The sequence below is a fragment of the Atta colombica genome, unplaced genomic scaffold, assembly GCF_001594045.1.
Source record: "Atta colombica isolate Treedump-2 unplaced genomic scaffold, Acol1.0 scaffold58, whole genome shotgun sequence".
NCBI lineage: Eukaryota > Metazoa > Arthropoda > Insecta > Hymenoptera > Formicidae > Atta > Atta colombica.
The window spans coordinates 1,807,699-1,830,018 of record NW_017259548.1 but is presented as its reverse complement, the minus strand read 5'-3'; the positions used below and the strand labels follow the sequence as shown (position 1 = coordinate 1,830,018).

At 39.9% G+C, this 22,320-nt stretch overlaps 1 protein-coding gene across 1 annotated transcript in view; it reads right to left on the bottom strand.

Moving 5' to 3' along the window:
- The window catches only part of LOC108692089 (homeobox protein prospero-like), a 28,617-nt gene that overhangs the window by 3,171 nt on the left and 3,126 nt on the right, over window positions 1-22,320 (bottom strand). The window contains exons 2-3 of the mRNA XM_018200211.1: window positions 21,310-21,780; window positions 18,897-19,051 (exon numbers count right to left, since the gene is read on the bottom strand). Of these exons, the coding sequence (XP_018055700.1) occupies window positions 18,897-19,051; window positions 21,310-21,780 (626 nt within the window). The remainder of the gene's footprint in view (window positions 1-18,896; window positions 19,052-21,309; window positions 21,781-22,320) is intronic.

Below are 22,320 nucleotides of genomic sequence, written 5' to 3'. Positions count from 1 at the left end.
GAGAGAGAGAGAGAGAGAGAGAGAGAGAGAGAGAGAGAGAGAGAGAGAGAGAGAGAAACGAGACTGGTCGCATAATGGTGTGCACGAGGGCGTCAGGGAAACGACGTTAGTTCCGACGTTAGTCTGTTTGACAAAAAGCTCGAGTGCTAGAATTGCCACTCTTCGATTACCAAGTGCAGAGGATAAGAGCAACGGTGAGCGACAGAGAAATCTGACGGCAAGAAGGAAGATGGATGATGTGGATGACGGGGGAGGGCAAGCAAGCGACCGAGTGAGCGAGAGGGTATGCTAGAGGGTGAGCCGCCGGATCGTTCATTATAGTATTGTATAATTAGGATAATAAGCTCTCTTCAGGGTTTTCACGCGCTCCATTACGGTGGGACGATTCTCAGGCGAAAAAGAAAAAGAGAGAATGAGAAAAATAGTAGAAGAAAAAAAACTCAATAAGAAGAAAGAGAAAGGAAGAAGGCATAAATCTTTGTAAAGGCGTTGATTATTAGTATTTAATTGCGATACGCTTCATCGATTAAAAAGAATATGAGAAACATGTGGATATCGCTTCTACGACATTCCAAATTCTTCAAAACAAACTTTTGTATTTGGTCTCTTATTTTCTCTTGCTTTCTTTCTCTTTTCTGCCTTTTTTATCTTCTTGTTTCATTTTTTCATTTACTGAAATAATTTAAACTAATTTAAAGCAAACTGTATTCACAACATTTCAGATTCATTTATTATATATTTATATTCAGAAGTGTTATTTTTAGATATTTTATCTGAGATATGATATTTAATTGAATAAATTACGCTTCACTTATGTTTTTAAATCTATTTTATCTTAAATGTGAGAGAGAAAGAGAAGGTGAGACAGGAAAATGGACATGGAGGTGTCATGTATTGAGACAGTTAATGGTAACAGCGTTTGTCGATGCGATGCCTCCTTCAACCACGATCTTCATCGTTGTCAGTCGCTTTTTCAACGCGCCGCTTTTATGATACGTTGCTCCACGCATATGCGAAAGCACCAATTAAAAGGGGAACTCCCGACTACTCGAAAGTTTGTTTTTTTTACAACGGCATCATTCCGTAGTCATTTGGTCTATTCGCGATAAAGAATATAATATACGGGTCAACATATTGATGAAAAAAAAAATTAAATTAGAAACAATCAATAATTCTCACGATATTTTAGAGAATATGTAGTGAAACTTATTTCTTTTCAGATGAAAAGAATCGATGAATTAAAAAGCATTACGTTCGTTATAGATTGAGCGAAAAATTTTACTAGAAATATAATATAGAGAGACTGCTTGGCCATAAAGCACAGTCATATTTTATTGCAAAGAGATGTTTTTTTTTTTAACAAAATGTTGAAATCCGAACGTTGCATTGCAAATTTGGAAATTAAATCTCTATTTTTTAAAATCTTCTAAATGTCAAAGATGAAAAGAACGAAAAAACAAGAGATATTTTATTCTAAGTGAGAAGGAATTTGCATCGCGACTTTAAGAAATAGGGCGGGCAAGGACGCGGCGAGAAGTCGTACGCCTTCTGCCGGTTTGCAATATACATTGCGGCGAGCGTCTTCTCGCCTTACAATCTCCCTCTTTTCGATCTCTATTCAAGAAACGTGCTTCTTAAGCCACCGAACCAGCCAAACCCTCTTTAACGGTTATAACCAAGTCGGTAGACCTTCGACAATAGCGAGTGCTGCAGCCCTCGAAGACGCGACTTGACGCCGAACGTTTGAATCCCTAACCATCACGGTTTTCTTAGCGAAACTTTCCCACGGCATTCCCCCTTACAAATGCTGGAAGAAATTTACGAGTCTATTCGCTCTATTGGCAAAAATCTGTAAAGGGAAAATTCTAAAAGATTCTAAAAGACCCCTTTTCCATACGATTCTCAACGATCTATAATTTCTACAATCTGTAAAGTTATCAGCAGTTACCTTGAGTATTATTAATAAATATGTCAACTCAACACGTCGTACATATACGATTATTTTGCGCGTGTAACTGACGTTGTCAGCTGATAAAGTAATCGTCGGCCGTAACCACATCGCCGGCTGCAAGCAGCGGAAGAAGCCGTTAAAGAATTCGAGAGAGGAACTACCGTCGTGGCGTCGTCTACCGGCGCTCACGCTCTACTTTATCGCCGCGACGCGACGCGAGACAGGAGGTCACGAGGCGTGAAAGTGCGTGTAACGAGAGAGCATTAAGCGTCCGCGCGTTAGAATTCGCGCGCGAGCGCGTTCATACGCGGGTGGCCGCGCGTGGTAGATGCGTGTCGCGTCTTCTCGCTCGTGCCGTGCGTCGATGAACCTGGCGCGGATGGATGAGCGGCTACGCGCGTTTGCCCGCTGGGGCGTAAGTGTCTATTCAGAGGGCGCGTTCAAAAAGGTGTCGCGCAGGGTCTTGATGTTGCGCCGCATCGCTCGCGTGCACCCTTCTTAATTAGTAATTAACACTTTAATGCTGTCTGCACTCAAACCCGCGCCCACGCCGGTCTTGACTTTAAAGCCTTCGTTGATGTTCAGGGAGAGGCACCGCCAGGGGAAGAGCTCGTCACGGAAAATTGTGCAATTAAAACGTAAGTCGACAAGTGATTATCATTTACAAAATTAGGCTCAGTTCCACAACTCACGGTTAATACTTAACCGAAGTTCAATTTATTCATTGTCTCTTTTCAATTCTAGAATTGGAAAGAGATGAGAAATAAGTTAAACCTCGATTAAAATTTAACCGTGAGTTGTGAAAACCCTACACGTCGTTCTTCGATAAACGCGATGCAGAGTTCTAAGGATCGTCAAATATATCGATCGCTGCGCCAAAGTTATCCCGCATCGTTTTTCAAATAATAGTACTTAACATGTTTGATGATGATCGAACGATTAGTGAAATTGCTTACGAGGGCAAATCATTTCGTTGCGATCGCTAGTCTGCGATTTCGCGTTGATGTTTCACATCATTATGTTGCTTTTACAATATATCTCACATTGATTTTTATGTATTCTATAGCGAAAGAGTTAACAAATGAATACCCCTCGATGCATTAGAATACATTGTTATTTTCATCGGTTCATACGTGATTTCAATGTTACTTCGCAATCGTGCGTGATGAAAGTGGCGCCACTTACTTGGAGAAGATCTTGCCCTATTCTCACCGGCGGACGCGTGTCCACATCCCGCACCACGTGCTTCGTCACCCCGTCGGCTAAGCCGCCTTTTTTTTCACGAGCAAGTTTCCTAAGCCTGCGAGACAATCGGTCGGCGATCGCACGGCAGATGTGCCCCCGACAATAAGCTTCTGGGCCCTCGCCCTTCATAAAAGAGGGAACTCGAAGAACGCTGGCATGAGAAGGGAGACCAGAGGGGGACGGGCGGGTACGAGCACAGGGGGTTCTACGACTGCGAGGTTAGAGGTACGACGGTATCGAAGGTTCCGCGTGCCGCACGCGCCGATCTTACAATGCACACTTCTCGTGTGCCCCTTGCTTTTCGACTGCCCGGCCCCTTCTCATCTCTTCTCCCCTTGCATCTGGCTTGCCTTAGACTCGTTCCCTATTTCATCCCTGGCAACTTCTGTCTTTCTCCTTTCCAGCTGGTTCTATGTTCTTCCCCCGTGCTCCCCCCCCCTCCCCCCCTCTCAGGAGGGGCAAAGCATCGGCAGAGACAGATAGATGGATAATTTTGTCAGCTACGCGCGCACTTCTGGACGTATAAATCGTGCATACAGGACTAAATTCATTATGCAAAGACCGCGAATAATAAGAAGGATCACAGTCTGTCATAGGGTACAGTCTCGCTCGGTTAGATGAGAGAAACGAATATTACATACATTTCATTATAATAATAAAAGATCAATAGCGTGCGATAAAAATATGAAAAAGTAAACTATACTTTTCGTCTTCGATTTTGATAAAATAATTAAGAAGTTTAAAATAAATTGCTGGCGAATCAAATGTATGTTCAATTTTCACGAAATGCCACGTATTTTGTCTCAACGAAGAAGATTCCAACACGGTGGAAAAATAAGGAGAACGTAACCACATTTCTTGCACTTATGGCAACGAGCGAACTCCCTTGGCGCGGAGTTTAGGCCGATCGCCCCCTTCAAAGTGGAAGAGAAACAAAGAAGAAGAGAAAGAGTAGGAGCTATACGGCTATGCAGGGATGTACCGTCCGACCAGGTTGAGGTAGGGATGGTTTTTCAAAGCTACGAGGAGTAAGAGAGAGACGAGCTCCTAGGGTCGGCGCACAGGCCGAAGCGGACGAGGACGAGGGATGCGGAGGAGAGCGGTAGCTTGGACGAGGGGGCGGGGGCAGCTGCTTTGAGCGGTTTCACTCTTCAATGGTCCCGGACTATCCCTCCTTCTGCTACCGTGCCGTGCACCCCTGTCCCCTTCTTCGCCTCATCCGTTCATCGCCCGCGATTCGCGTCCTCGTCGCACTTCGGCATCGGCCAAGCATTTTTTTATTCGATCGATTCTCCCTGCCGACGGCCGTGCTAGCGTTGCACTACCCATTTGCTGCACTATGCATGTGCATCCTCGCGTGCATAAGGTGCGAAGGCTGGACTGGACTCGCCTCGACTCGACTCGACTGGACTAGACTATTTGGATACACGATAGCCCAAAGAGGCCGAGCTCTAACATGCCATGATCTAACATGTTCCAATGTAATGGGAAGCAACATTGGACACCTCGTGACCAGGCTCGTGTGTTAAATTTTATCTCGGCTGCTCGCCTGAACGCCCTAGGAAATTCTAAATTTTTGCTAAACTCGATAAATAAAAAAATAACTTCAAGTAAGTAGGAACATTATAGAGATATATTTAATGTTTGTGAGATTTGTATTTAATACATCTTATTTACAATATAATATCGTTTATCGATGCATAATGATCTGAAAAATGAATGCATCATCTATAAGAGAGACGCATAGGGGTTCAAGATCGTATGTCAACGATGACTTCTTCAGTGTTCTAGCCTTAAATTTTGCACATCTGTCCCGAAACTCCGATTCTTGCTGGGATGACAATGAGGCAGTTAAGTCCTCACCACATCGGCTGAGTACACATGGCACACGAATAGTGAGACGCGAATAGGGTGACGCGAGGAAGGACCGCGAGAAAAAGCGAAAAGGGAGGCAAAGTTAGGACGGACCCTTTGCACATACATGCACACACACAGGGGGTTATACACCCACAGTACAGAGGCAACACATGATAGACACATACGGGACGTCGAGCGTAGGAGAAGGGTTGCCTAGGTTAGGGACTCGGAAAACATCCTTTGTCGAATACCCTACCGGGACCGCTCAACCGCCCAGCAACTCGTTCAACCCGCTGAGAAAAAATCAATAATTCTTTGTTGCCAAGTTTATCTCCTGTCATACCATGCTAAACTACATTACGAGTGCAGCGCGACTCTAGGAAGGGTGCAAGCAAAAAGACGAAGGGATTTTCGGAGAAATAAAATATTGATAATAATATTAATTTTATGATTTTATGATTTTTTTTTTATAAAAATTGAAAGAAAATGCAAAATTAATTATTATAATAATGTACAAATTAATTATTATTAGTGTAACATTTCTTCATGCTGCTGTATCTTTAAGATATCACTCCTGCTCTCAAATACTCAACGACTATTTTACACGTAGATACGTTTCCTAATCTATTGATAATGATTATGAAATGATACGATGACGAACAATTTTGCCTTATGCCCGATACTCGTCATCGTATCGTCGGAAAATCGTTCACCTCCTTTTCTACAAAATCACGAGTCTGGTCGTACTTAAGAGCTATTTATACCTGCATGCGTGGACTTTATAAACTCGGGGAGAACAAAGGAAAAAAAGAACGTCGGCGGTGCGGCGAACAAATTAGCGTGGCGCTCGCATATGACCTACGGAGAGAGGGATCGATATCTTCTTATTTGTTATCGACGCGTTGGAAATGCAGAGATCGAAGGGTCGACGAAGGAGTGATATGTTTCACCGTGTGAAACAAGCCCGATACTTCCAGCATTCAATCAGAAAATCTCGTAAAAATCGCCTTTTCAACGATTGCAACGTGAAACGAGATATTCCGCGAGGTATCATTGCGCGATTCGATTTACAGAGGCCGTTAGGACGAGCCTGGTAGTTGATGCGATTGAAGAGGGGAAGAGGAGAATTAGGTAAGGTAGAGGATAAGAGAGAGAGCTGGAGTACGACGGAGAGAGAAGCAAGGCTTTTAGGGGTGAGACTCATGGCAGTAGGGCAGTAGGTTAGCTAGGGACGATAGTCACCCTCCCAGCATCTCTAGTGTGTATAGTACGTTGGGTAACAGTAAATAGGATTTGCTAGACAACTGTCGACCACCGCGGGGAGAGGCTACTGTAAATATTCCATAGGATTATGTTTATGGCTCTTAAACGATCCCGGTCTGTCGAGTTCAGGTAAATGTAAGCGCAATCTTTGAACATTACAAAAGGTCGCGCGTGTGCCAGTTATGAGAATGCATAAAATCTCGTTTCAATGTTCAACACGTATCATCGATGCCGTAATTATCATCAGAGAGAAACAAAATATAAATTTTGTGTTTTAATTATTCGGTACATGTCATGTGCAAAGTTTCATGCATACCTTCATCCATCAGTTGTTTCTCCCCGCAGAAAGATACCGATAAACATATACATGTGCAGTACACATCGATAATCGAAAGTGGCCTACGTTTTTTCCTCGTTTCAATCGGGGTCGCTTCTCCTTTAGCTGGAGTTGTATTTCGACGGCCTATTTGTCGCCCGTATGTGTCACGCCACTAAGATAGTCGTGCTTGCTTACGTCGTTCGCCCGCATGCTTCCAATGCACTCAGAAGGTGACTTGGTATATGGGCGATTTGCATACGATGCCAATAAGAGTACCGTTTGTTTGCGACGTATTGTTCGATACGATCGCACGAATTCTTCAAAAACGTGTGTCCGGCCCGTATCGATCTTGTCGTCACCGACAAATTTCATATCATTTAGAATTCAAAACGCGTCATCGACATTACGTTTAACTTTTTATGCGTAAGAAGCTGTAGATTTTCAGCGACCACAAATGGAATGATTGCGACGTGAATAATGCCTATTTCTATCAATGTAAACTGATTTTAATTTCGGTTCAACTTACTCTTCTTAGAATTAGAAAAAGATGAAGAGTTAGTTGAACCAAGATTAAAATTAAACTGCATTGATAGAAATGGGCATAAAGCGGATAAATAAATGACGATTGTAGATAGCTCCGCGAAAGACTGATCTTTCTTTTTTTTTTTATCGTTCGATGTTATCGTGTTCTCTCGTGCGTACCCTCTTTCGATTTAGAAAGTACTCGATCGTCGCCGACTGCTAGATAGAAACGAGAGAGTGGTGCCGGGAACCGACAATATCAAGGGAAGAGTAATATCCAGGGCCGAATACTGTTTGATCTGGCTCGGCGCCACGGTGTAAAGGACAGATGCAATTTGCCTGATATCGTTTTACTGACAAAAATATCGAATGACGTGGCGCCGGGAACCGTGACATCGACCCTTTCTCCCGTCTTCGAGATCGCGACGGATATTATCGGTCGATCCAACGAAATTTTTTGACTCTCCTTTTTTTGCACAAGATTTTTCCATTAATTCCGCGATTCTTTTTTTATTTTGCGAATCGACCATAAACGCGCGTTCAGCAATGTTTTCGCGTCTTCCATCGCATCCTACGTCGATTCTCTTCCGTTCTCCTTGATATATGTATATTCAAATGTAAGCATTCATTATATATTAATTCTATTCTTTATTCAGATTTGATTAATTCACAAATGTAATAAATAATTTATAATGCGATAAAATACTTAAAAATGGAGTTTATTATTTTTTTTTCATATCTGTATTTACGTGACCCGAACAAAGATCGCGTTTAAAACAAAAAAGCGAAAAACACAAATACCAATTTTTACATCGTAATCGTTTTATAGAATTATCGTCAGCATATCGCTCAACACGTAAATCGCTTTTTACATAAAATCGACACCCTCCGAGCTTTCGTTTCATTCGTTCGCTCACTTGACGCGTTCTCCTTTCGCGCATTTCCGATCGAACCGGTCGGCAATTAATTTTTCGAACGTTCGTAAGCGGACGATAAAAAAAATGGCGAAGGGGGAAATACATTTGGCGCAGTCTGCAGTGAGGCGCCGTGGTCCCGGATGAGATTCAAAAAGAGACGGAGACGGTAAACGATGGCGGGAACAGGAGAGAAGAAGTATGGAGAAGGAGCGAGGATGAGGGTTGAAGGACGAAGCGTCGGAAGCAGAGGAAGGATGAAAGCGCGTGAAAGAGGAGAAAGCCGAGGGTGGTGAACGGCGCATCGATGGAAGGGAACGAGTGGACGCAAGCGGAGGAGGCAAGCGGGGTTCGGTGAGGGGTAGGGATTTCAAACGAAATCAATTCGGAGTCGCTGTCCAGTCGAACGTTACCCTCGCGGCTGCCGGGGTAAATGTTGGCCGAAACAGTAATTTTACGCCTGGTCCCCGGTGATCGCGAATCCGTCGTTGCGCTACGAAACGTCACGGCCGATATCGGACTACCATCCAACGAAATTCATGCGTATTTCATAACCACCGTGTATGATTGCGAAGTCCACATCTCGATCAATTGGATATTTTATGAAGTCGTCTTCCCATCAGCCGATGATAAAATCTCGACGCAAGAGCAGTTGTTTACGTTTCTATCCCTGGATGCTCTTCCGAAATTGAACTATGTTGGGCGTTTAAATCCTCGGTTAATTACATGTATTTCGCAGTTTAAATAGACATTAGCATTTATTATTCATTGCCATTCCCGTTTACAAGAATAATATAATCAAAAGATAATCGCATGACAAACAGTTATAATTAATTCAATTTTTATTCGCTCGAGCTGCAATAAAAGCGCGTGTTTTAGTGTGTTTGTTGATGTACAATAATTGACGGACGCAAGTCTGCTAGTAAAGACGATTTAAGAATTTTCCTTCGTAACATGGTTACATTTAAGTACCGTTTTAGAGATATCGAATAAGCGTTGCATCCGGGCTTCGAATATAAAAGAATGGATATACATATAGGCGAGGCGGTGAGAGGGAACGAGAAAGGAAAAGAGAGTATTGGTAGGGGAAGAGCACTAATGCGAGGGCATAACGAAGTCGGCGGTAATCCATGCACGGACAATTTCATTTCTGCCGTCGTGTAACCCTCTTTCTTCCGTTCCCTCGCGCGTCCTGCGTTTCTCTCTCTCTCTCTCTCTCTCTCTCTCTCTCTCTCTCTCTCTCTCTCTCATTCTCTCTTTTCCTCTCTCTCTCGTTCACTCTACGGCTCGAGTCTGCGCGGTAACTTTTTTGATAAACTGTTTTCCGCGTTTTTCGCCGGTGGATGTAAATTAAATCCTTCATGGAGGCTGGCACAGGCTCGCCTCTCTTGACTGCCCCCAGGATCCCGACCGTATATCCCCGCGTTCCTCGCCCCGTCGTTCCAGCCGTCCGTTTAGTACTTCCGATATCTCGCCGCAACCCCTTCGTCCACAAGAGCCGTCACAGGCGGATACAAAGCCGATTAGAGCGAAACGCTGGGAACATTATCATATCGCATTTTTCGCGGAGATTCGTACGACGCGCGCGCGCACGCGCGCACGCTGTCGCGCGTGTCTAGGATCTCACGCGCGGATGTATGCATGCTGCCTGCACACGCGAATCACACACACACACACACATACACGCCCACGCGCGAGATCTTCCGAATCACGGGGATGAAAAACGGTGGCGGCCGTCTGGATGACTGGCGTGGGGTCGTCGCTGACTGTGAGGGGCAGGTGGGAGGGACAGGGTGCAGCAAATGGGTGGCATTGGCGATGGACGTGACGTAATGGATTACCGGTTGCAGTTTCCCGGATAACTCATTTTTTAATCTTTACCCACGATGATTTTTTTCAGCCGGTCATCACGACTGCTAAAATTGCAGGAGTGATAAAATTTGGATCTCGAGGGGATTAATTTCGCATTACGCGCGATTGGCATTGTCGACGTATTATTAAGATTCTTTATTAGAATAAAATTATGATTAAATTATTAATCGATTTATTCGTTTAAATGTTCGCATTTATGACGATTTTGTATTTTTGTATTTGGATCTTTTACTTAAGTAATATATCCTAATTAGCGCGTTCAAATGACACTGTCTGAAAGGAAAGCAAGCATCATGCCAAGTAATTCCTTCTGGTATTATCGAACTACAGTTCCGAGATTATTTCTTAGAAATACTGAAACTGTATGTATCACGAAAATACTTCAACATAATTTAGTATGAAGGATTTTATAAACAATAGGACTATAAGCTATATAATTATAAAAATGCATATAGAAGAAGTTTATCAATATTATAAATATATGAAATAATTAATATTTAATATTCTAATGTTGAATGTACAAAGAGTTTAGTGTATTCGCTAAAAACGTCGTACTTAACACATTTTAAATATATTTCTAGTATGGAAATGCAAATTACATTTAACATAATAATATTTTACATTATAAAAATATAAGTAAATTATATAGCAATTTGAAGCTAAAATTTTTAATGATTTTTTAATACATTTTCTATTTCCTTCTTTGTTCTTTACAATTTCAATAAGATCACTGTATCGCATCAAGAAATGAAAATAGAAATTCAAACATTTTAATTCACAATTTTAAGAACACATTTATACTCGCGCGAGATTCAATGAACTCTTTTAATTGTCCAGTAACAACTGGATAAGAGATTCACTTTGGAAAAATCTTTGGCAGAGAGTGTACCGTGCTCATGCTGCAAGTAGCATTTCATAGCGGCGGATTAGCCTTGCAGTAGCGATGCTTACATCCCCTATAAAGCCTCCGTTGCCATCACCCTCCCCCTCCCCCGCTTTCAGTTCCTGCTCCTTTTTCCCCGCATATCATCTCAATCTCCCTGTTTCCTCCCGCGATAGCCCTGCAGCCACGGTATTGTCTGTGGCTCAGCCAATACTGGTCGTATTTCTCATACTTGCATTCATTATCAAAAAATTTGAGAAGAAAACCGACACTATATAGCTCGGTTGCCTGTTGCAACGCCAACAGGAACCCCTTATGTTACGATACTGACATTTCAGGGGAGGGTGGGCCTTGTAAGCCCGTTCCTCCATGTTCATCGGTGCTTAGCAGAATTTTCATTCTTTCTGATCGTTCATGTGTTAAATTATATGTGAATGTATGAACAATTTCAGTCAATTATTACTGTAACTACCCTGCGTTTATCCGAACGAAAAAATGAGAATGTAACGTATTACAATTTAACGATTTGGACATGTTATATGTTAATGTCGATGTCGATATATTATATATTAATTGCTACATTTCAGTCAAATATTCGAAGATATTAATAATTTGCTCGCGAATAAAACATAAGTATCCACAAAGTCGTGAGAATCGGTGACTCGGTTGACGACATTTGGCGGCATTTAAAAAGTTGTTGATGAATCTGAACCGGTAGTTCAAGAAGCGTCCAACATTACTCGGGATTTCATGGGATTTATGTATGCGCCGCCAGGAAGTTAGCTTGTCAGTGATTCGATATTCGTTCAAAGGAGAAAGGAGGCTAGAGAGAAAAGCCGAGAAAGGAGTGACAGAAAAAGAGATTGAAAACTGCAAGACAGACCTCGCTGACGAGTGTAGATGTGAACGGAGTGTAGAGACGGAAGAGGGTGTTAAGAGATGGTGGAGGAAGCAGCTAAAGGGTGATGGAGTTGGAGGAGTCGGGGTAGAAGAGTGAGATGGGCAAAGAGCGGGAGAGAAAGAAGTAGTTGTGGTGGCGAGGTAGTCGTGGTGCACGGCTAAGAGAGAACCAAGCGTACCTAATTAGTACCAAGAACGTAATTAAGTATTTTTTAATTAAGTGACTACCGTTTACACGCACAACCATCACGTATGGAATATATCTTATTCAATGCAAGGTGCTTCATCTACTTCTAGTGGCAAATCAAATTATTTATTCTTCAAAAAATCAATTCTCTAAGAGATTAAGATTTCTTAAAACTCACAATCTTTTAATGTCAATTAACATATTATTGTAATATTATGTTATATAATAATAAAGTAAAAAAACAATAATATAAGAAAAGATTTCAATACCTCGTAAGTTTTTAAATTTCTTCAACATTATAAATTATGATGATAATCCTTAAACGATAATTATTTAATAACAATTATATAAAATTTGAATTCTTTTTTTAATTTTCTATCTCTTTTATATTATATTTAAATTATTTTATGTTATATATGTGAAAATTATAAATAGATATAAAATTTATAATCAAATTATAAATCACAATTATTTTTATTATATCAATAATGTATTATTCACGATACAACAATATTTAATTTTTTTCGATGTATAGTTTCCAGCGTGCAAGATTCATTGATACGCTGATAAAAGCTTATTTTTCAAATATGACATAATATTGTTATATACTGCGAATTTAGAGAGGAACATTTTATCTCGAAATGGATTTTGTAAGTACTACAAGTGTGTCAAAAGGAAACGGAAATGATAACAGTTCGTTAAAGTATTTTAAAATATAAATGTCCGATAAAATGACAACTCTAATGACATAGTTTATCTATATATTTTTTAATATATGAATTTTCACAAAGACGAGATTACGATAACGAATTGCTTGTAATTTACAAGAATGAAGTTGCTTGCATAATAATGAAAGGAAATGAAAGTCTACCTAATTGTATGTAATGCGTCGGTATTGTGAATAATTACGCAGAAAGAATCAGAAACGAGCAAAAGGTAAGAATAGCAAGGAGCTATTATTCTTGTAACATGATGAACGCTGAAACCTTAATCAAGAAACTGTAAATTTCCCTAGTTATTTTCTTAATGCACTCTATGTACTTTACGCGAGCAGGTTTATATATTTGAATTTATTCATACAGGCAATCTTGTTGCACGCAAAGAAGCATACACATTTTCTTGTATATTTCCTCGCGGATATTCCTTTTGTAAGTACCGAGATGCAGCATTTAGTCTTCTCCCTCAATATTTCTTTTTCTTCGACGGTCTGACTGCAGTACTCTTGACAAGACTACAAGGTACCCGAAAGTCAAAGACCAAAGTTTTCTTCTGTTCATTAACGGGGTAGAAACGGCCAAGATACAGCCCTATCTGTCCCCTTTCTTTAAATCACCTTCCTCGACTGCTTTCTTCATTTCAATGCGTCCTTCTGATCCTACCACCTCGCGGCAACTTTCGTCTCAAAGGATTTTACTTGCTCATTTTTCTCAGAATCTCCTGTCTTTCCTCCATGGTTCGCTCTCGGTCGATTAGCTCTTTCCTTTTCTTTTCAAACGATTATGCGAGACGCGTATTACTGGAATTGTTTAGCTAAGAGTACAGAAGTTGTCGAAAATTCGAATCTCGCATATTCGTCGATTTGCCACGAGATTATCATTTAATGATATTTGACAAAATTTTTTAAATGGAAAATGTAGCTGTCTCTCAGCAAAATCTTATTAATTCTTATCTATATTAATTCTTAATATTAATTCTTCATATCAATCATAAGAAAATAATTGATCGAATAATGGAAGACTTAGTATTTCTTCAATTTGTATATGTTAAATTAGAGTAAATGGCTCGCGGAGAGGGGGTTACTGAGAAACTGTTCCTTCTTTTATCATGGATTCACAAAGCATGTTATGTTCTTTTTATCTCAAGTCACAATTTTCTACATTCGTTCCTGTCCTTTTCTTTAACTCGGAACCACTGCTTGCAGCTTGCAGTAACAAAAAAATCTGCTCATGGCGTTGTCGTATAATCATAGTTACGCGTGCACGACCGCAAGTTTTCTTGCTAAACAGCACGTTAATCGACTGGATGCGTCTTTGAATACGTCACTCGCAATACCACTTTTTAGATGCGCACGATGTTATGAAATTAAAACGTTATGCTACTGTTTAGAAGAAGAGAACATTAGTGATTCTCTTATTTACAGAATGTCGAATTGGCTTTCCTATTTGTAACAAAATTAAACTGTCCATCCTCTTTAAACAAACATGCTTTCTTCGACTGCACGTGTGTTTAAATATACAAGATAGCAAAATGCGATAAAATATTTAGAAAAACTTAAACCTTTATGTATATCAATTTACTGTACATTAAAAATAAATTTGACTGGTATGAGGATTATTTTAATGGCCAATATATGTAAAATATATCTATATTCTTGACTTGAAATTTAATATTATCTCCTCATTTTGTGAACTCCTCTTTATTCTCCTCCACTTATAATTATTCTAATTGTTGATCGCACATGCTGCGTATAAATAAGTACCTACTAGAAATTTTTAGTGCGGGAGCTCAATAATAATATGTCACTAGGTGAGAAGATCATACTTGATATAAGCAAGGTGCGTTTTACTTAAAAGCGTGGGAGACGTGCATGTCGAGGTAGCCGGTTGTTACTAAGAACGCGCGGACAGACCGCACGAAGGAGGAAAACGAACGCTAACGACCGGTCACGTGTCCGACGGGTAAGATAAGGGTTGAAAAAGGAAATTTGTGTTTAGAAAATTACCGCGTCATTACCCCGACCACGCCACGGCGACGTACGCTCTACGAACGAGCAGCGACACGGTAATGTCCGCCTACGAAACGATTGTCGGTTGATAAGAATGAGTCGAAGAAGAAATTAGAGAAAGAGAGAACACGTGGAGTCGACCCCCATACTCCCTCCAGGAAAATTATCGAGTATTTCGCGGCGATAAGCAACCCTCTTGAAAGTGACTGGGTAAATTTATCGTGGACTTTATTATTCGACAACTCAAGAGCTTTCGATTCTTCATTTATATCGTACTTACACTTTCTCCCTCTCGCACTGTCTTCTTCCTGCAACATTATGTTATTCTGCCCATGGCCGAGCTATTAGCTCGCGTTTTCTCGTCAACCGCCACTTGGAAGCCTCTTTATCGAAGATATTGCTACTCTTCGCAGTCTCCGCTTTACAGTTTCCCCGAAGAGATGCTATTTATATAGTTAACCAGATTAAATTCCATTTATAAATTTCTTCTCAATCCACGGTCCATAAACAATACGAAAGAAGTATTTTAACATATAATCGAATAAATGTTCGACGGATGAGTAAAATATTTACAATCATTTATCAGAAATATGAAAAGTAAATTTGATGCAATTATTCCCCCAAAAGTAAATTTGACGTTAATGTTATGAAAGTGAAGAAGAAGAATTCTCAATTAAGTATGAAGTGTAAAACTTGTAAAAATGAACGATGCATGTTGAAAAGGAACGGCATAATATCTAAAAGCGGAAAATCGTTGCTCGTTTTTCGAATTCATTCCGAAGTGATCCCGGTTTTTCATGCGAAGTAGATTCACCATCCGGTTAGAACTGTGTCGTGTGTGCGTCCGTTGTCCATTATACGACATAAAATTTCTTCCTTCCCGCAGATAGGATCTGCTACCTCAGTCGCGTGTCCTACCGTGGGATCTGATAACGAACGAACCCGAGTCCGCCCGCACATCTCTCTTTCTCATGTTTTCTCTCTTTCTCTCTCTTTCTTTTTTTCGCGTTCGCGGGGGTGGAGAATAGGAGTGAACCGACCGACAGACAGACGGACGGATAGACGGACAGGGAGAGATGCGAGGTGATAGAGACGAGTACACGCGCGCACGCACACACACATACACACACACACACACACACACACACACACACACACACATCACAGAGACGAGTGAACACGCGCACACATTGTACCCTGGATCGTAGACGACCCCAATCATCCCCCACGGCGTGCTTCATCGAACGAAGGCTGTCAATATCGTCGGTATAAGCAGGTCCGATGATGTACGCGCGACGTCAACGAGTCTCCGTAAGATATCGGACGTGCTTTCGATTCGACGCGAGCGTGAGCGTGAGAAAATAGGGTGCGAACGATCGCTTTGTGCTCGGCCACCGTCTCTCGTTGCCGCTCTTTTTCTATCACTCTACTTCTCGCTCTATTCTTCTTTGCCTCCCTCTCCCTCCCTCTTTCTCTCTCTCTCTCTCTCTCTCTCTCTCTCTCTCTCTCATACACATACTCTCTCTTTCTTTTTATCTGTCTCTTGTCCGATTTTCTCCGACATCTACTGTGCCGAGGGATGTACAATGATAAATGATGTCGTTGAAGAAAATGTTATGATTACAGAAATTGTAGTTATATGCTTTGTCATTAATATATGACCCTATTTATAAAAATCACGTTTACTATATTATGTCAGGTATTCTCAGTATTTTCTGATAAGTATGCCTCTTGTATTTTTAGTTGAATACTAGGACAGCGATAATAACTAATTTCATCTTCCTTTTATAATAACTTTGCCAACAACCGTATATGAGGAATATCCATAAATATTGCAAAAGGGGGAAATAACATTCGTGTTACATTATCGGGGGAAAAAATAGAATTTTTGCGCTCTTTTTTCCTATATTGTGTTGTATTTATCGCCCCCTTAATATCAATGAATCAATAGTTGGAGATTGATCAATCACTAAGAATGCGCTTAGGTAATCTAATCGACGGTTGTATATTTTATAGAGGGAACGAGACGGCGATATAATAATCGACATAGCAGGTGGCAGCGACGATGGTCTCGGCCCGTTCTCGTGACAAAAGTACAACGATGATCTAGGGTGGGAAAAGGGGTAGAGGATCGACCGTGCACGTAGGAGCGTAGAATAATGTAGTGAGGCATTTCCGTATAGGAAGCCGTGCATTAGGCTATCAGATCGAGCACGCGCGACAACGACTGGTAGAGAAAAAGAAGGAAAAAGTTACGGGACAAACCTTTACGTGATTAGCTGTGAAAGAAAGAATTCCATGCAGAGACTGGTAAAATAGAATAAAATGAAACATCTTCAAAATTTCTTTTAATTAATTTTTCTTAAGAAAATCTTCAGGCACGTTTTTTTATGTAATTTTAATTAGGAACAAATAATAGGAACTTACAAAGAACTCTCCTGAATTGTTTTAAAATTTTCATTAGGAAAATGATAAATTAAAATCTGCCTTCTTAATACATAAAAGAATAGAAATAGAACATTACTGTAAATTATTAATATACACTTTTAAAAATTAATATATATATTGGCAGATGTATCTTATACAAGGAAAGTAAATGGAAATTATTGATTATATCATGACTAACATATTCTATATATTTAAAAAGCATGTTCACAGTTGTAATATATCGTAAGCAAGAGTCACATAGCACTATTCGACATACTATTCGAAACGTGATTTTTTGAATTTTTGATTTTTGAATTAATAAAGAAGTAAACTATTCTGTTTGAAAATTTTTTATGGGAGTTTCAAAGTGCAAGACATAACAAATCTCATTAAGAAAGATTTTGGAGAGGGTAGGTGAATGGAATGGCGAAGAGGCAAAAAAAAACCCTCGGGTCAAATGTACAGAAATATGTTGAAGCGGTAATTAGCTTTGTGCGTACCGCGAAATACGAGCATGCAATTTCGCCGGACATTTGGAAGTTTCACAAACAGACCACGTGCTTGCTCTTTTATCAGCGATTCCACTCTTTTTGGATAGGCCCAATGAATAAAGTTACACAGAACAATAGACTGATAATTAACAACGATGTTCGCATCGTTATCAAAATGAACAAAATCCTTTTATTTTTTGTTTTCGCAATTTTATGTGTAGGATATCCCGTTCGGCTCGATTATCTTAGTACAACCATATAATTCGTGTTCCGAATTTATATGAAACCAAACGACATAAAAGATGCTCTCGAAACGCTTCAGTGACAAGTCGGCTGACATATACAATATATAAGATATTGTAATTAACTCAACTACTCAGAACAACTAAGCACTTGCTCGTTAACGTTTTATTTATCATCGGGTATGCATTTTTCATTTAGAGTATATCCTAGACACGTGGTTTCCGTGCCGTAATTATAAGAGCGACATACGAGCGCCATCGCGCGAAGGACTTACGATTTTCACGAGAGTGGACATCTCGCGATAAGAAAGCGGTAATAATGTAACGACGAGGGCACGCGCGATCCGCCTTCGACCACCTTGTATCTTGGATCTGTACTGTACTCAGCCTAATTATAATCAGGCTAATGCCTGCCGGACAGTATGCGTCGGTACCTACCGGCCTCCTACGCTTCTATACCTGATGCTATGTAGGTAGCGTTACTTATCCCCAGCTGCTCTACAAGAGAGGGTAATTAAGATTCGGACACACCCATCGTGACTCTCGTCTCTTGGGCTCTGACCGCTTCTGCAAAGGGAGTGGTCGATCCCTCGAAAACCTCGTTCTCGTTTGCATACACGAAACGCGCCTCTATTATCAGAAACGTCTTCCACGATTTCATTCTTTCCAGGTACCGCACGAGATCGAAAATGTCCGAGATTATGTAGGGGTGTGGCGACACGACTGTCCGCCAAATCCTTGAGATTTTCTACATGATCGTCCGTTCGTTCTTGTGAATTTAGTTATCCGTTCAACAGCACCGAAAGCAATTCTTGATTTAAAACCGAATGTTTGCGAATCTCAATTGCATACATAAAGATTTAAATTTAGATAGATAAATAATTTAGATTTAAAAGAATTGCTTCCTATCAATGCGCTTTAATATATTCAATGCGCTTTAATTTATTCAAACATTAAAATGTCTATAAAAATACCTCTCTTGAATACGAACGTATTTCGTGATAAGATATTTTTAAGATTTTTGGTTTTTCGCATAAGTTATTTAAAAAAGAGAACTACAAAATATTACTGAAGAAATAAATATAACACATTACTCACCGGAAGTTGGAGAACCACTTGACCAGCTGCGCTGTATTGTTTTTATTAAACTTGATGTCAGGGAAGTACATCTTAAGGACGGCCGAGGATGGGTACCTGACCCAGAAGAACATCAGCTTCGCCTTCCTCAGATGCATCGGCGTCAGCGTCGACGAGTTCACCGTGGTTAAGAAAATACCATTTTGCAATGTATATGAATATATATATATATATATATATATATATATATATATAAACACATAGAAATATATGAGAAACGTGAAGAAGGAGAGTTAAAGTCTATTCTCGCGATAAAAAAAAAGATTAAAAGAGAAAAGTGCGGAAGAGAAAACCGACTCGTTTCTCAACCGTCTGAATATCTCAAATATAATCATGTTTTCTTTCGTATCGAATTGGATCAGAAATCGTACAAATTGCGATTATCGCAAGGGTAGATGATAGAAGGGTTCTTATTGGGAAATTGATCTACGATTGGCCGTATCCTCAGCAGAAGCCTTACTGACTTCTTATTGGTAATAGGATCTCTACATGTGGTTTCTCATCGCAATCTTATTCGATTAATTCGCACGATTCTGCTATGTCATTCTGTACTTACAATTTAATTTATTCAAAACGTGTAAGCTTATACTCGATATTATAAATGTGAAATATCAGCACATAATCTCGCATTAATCTCGAGCTAAAAAATTTGGAATAGATTTTTTCGAAAAAGGAAAAAGTAAAGAGAAAGAGGGCGTAGGCAACAAAATGAATTCGGATGCATCAAATGCCAGCGAGAACCGCGATGAGACTAGGATGGTGCGTCCGGAGGAGCGCGGAACAGCAGATCGTGTCACGGCGATGCACAACGCGCTCGACCTACCCCAAGAGAGAGGAGGGAGTGAAAAAAATGCGCCATTGATTTTACATCAAAGGCCGACTAAAAAGGCGGCAAAGAACGGCACGCTACCCGATCGAACGACCCGGTCCAACACGCCGATGCAGTTCCGACATTGCATCGGACGATCGGCGCTCACACGAACCCGCGCGACACTCGCCTTTTTTTCCTCGTTGCACCGAGGCGAACTCTCGATTCGCAAGCCACCGGATTTCTGTACGCTCTTTCGGTAACTCAGAAGCAAACCGCGGCGGGGTGGATCATGCACGATAATTGAAGCTGGTGAACCGTTCGCTGATCATTTTCTGACGATCCTAAGAGTGCACTTTAACCGGATGCAATCGCGGCTATTTTAATCAATCTGAAAAAGGTCAAGAACATTTTTAAATAAAATTTGGACACGCGGATATATTTTACAAATATAAGATCCTTTAAATTGTTACAATTGTACATTTATAATGTACAATTCAAATCATTCAGCAAATGTCGAATTCTCTTCTTTGAAATATTAATCTATAATTTTTATTATTAATTATGTCATGTATATTAAACATATATTAAACATTTATCATTATTTATGAATATTTAAGAATTACTATAAATTACTGCAAAATAACAAAAAATATGATTGGTCAAACATCGCAAATTTATTTTTAATAAACTCGATTTAATTTAGTTCTGATAATATTTTCGTTCTATTATGTATGATACTCTACCAGTGTTTTCGTACTAAAAATGTGACGATATAAATATAATGAATGAAACATTTTTCTCCCGCACATTGGAAGATAAGATGAAAAATTGCAGACAAAAGTTGATGTTTAGAAATTTAGCTTTGCAAGGCTCATATCACTGAGATCAGCAAAAGTAGCTTAGCTAGGATAAACCGAGGAGACGCCCGAAATGTAAAGTTCGCGAAATGCTCAGGCTGAATTGCGAAATTGCGGGACAGATTATTGGCTTGCGAAGTTGGGTGAGACTGCAGGCCGAGGGTGGGCCGAGGTAGGTAAAGAACTTTTGGTTCGATGCGTTGTTGCTGGACAAACTCTACTCGTAGGTGCAGCCAACATTAGCCTAACTCCGTACTAAACTAATCTAACATTCGTCCGAGCTTCCTCGCTCCAGCCACCTTACAAGCGAGTGAGCCATTTTGCCGGCTTTTTCTCTCTCTCAAAAAACTCACTGCTACATTCTAAACTTTTCGCGCGTGAGTTTCGTTTCTCCTATGTCAAAAAATATCTCTGAGTATCTTAACTGTTTTCTCTAGTATGTCTAAATTTTTTTTAACACACGAATTAATCTTCAGATAACATTTTTCATTTTAACAAATAATATTTTCATTTTAAATAGTAATATTTTCTATATGTGAATGAGATTAATGTCTTGCTTTGATCATAATAAATACATATCAAAATTCTTATAAATATTATCTGAAGAAATGTTTATAAAATTTTATAGAATTTAATAAAATTCTGTAAAATGCAGAGTATTATTATCAAATTTGCTCTTTAGCATACAAGTATTAGTAAAGGATATTGTAGGCTGAATTCCATCGTAGCTGATGTCGCCGGAATTACAGTCGCTAGCTCGGTCATTGCTGTCCATCCTAAGATGTCCGTAGTCCGGACTGCCGTGCTGGGCTGCTGCCAACAAGGCTGGATGCAACATAGCCGGCGGATGGGGCAGTGGAGGGGAATCCCTGAGTTCTACACCTCCACCCGGAGGACTCGCGGGTAAATGATGTGGCCCCGGAGGTGGTACTTGACCAGGATGACTCGCGTGAGGATTGAAAAACGGCGAATAGGGCGAGAACACTTGACTCTCGTGGAGGCTTGGATTTGGTATCGCTACGCTGGTTGGCAGGGACACCGGCAGCATCGGTGGTGGCGCGTGGTAAGGTCTCGGTGGTGGAGGAGGCGGGGGACTATCACTACCTCCTTGAGATCCGTTTCCTTCCTGCGCTAGGATTCTGGATACCGTTCTCGGAGTAATTCTCGTATCCGTCACCTGTAAACCGTACTAATTAGTATTTTTTTTAGTTAGACTTTTTTTATCAATTTCATATAAATATAATTAATATAAATTAATTTTACTTATAACTATTTTATAAAAGCATATAAAAAATATAAACAATAAAAATTGAGATTATAATATTTTTTTAAATTAAAGAACAAAAATCTTATATTCGCTTAAAATGGAACGCACTTAGCACTTAAATATTTCCATGTTTAAATCTTTTTCAATCTTGAAACGCAATCATGAACAGAATCAAAGTAGTAATATCACTTATTAAATTGACAAGTAATTTAAGAATTTTTTATGCTAATAAACATCTTTACAAGACTATTAATAATGCAAAAGATTTCGATGCGCGATTGCAGAATTAGATATGCATATAAATTCACAGCAAATTTCACACAGTTAAAGCACTAAAATTTGATATAATTTTTCGTATTTAATTATATTTATTCTCATCGATCCAAATTTGTACCATAATTGTTTATAATACTTTCACTGTGACTTCATTGACTTCAATTTACATAACAT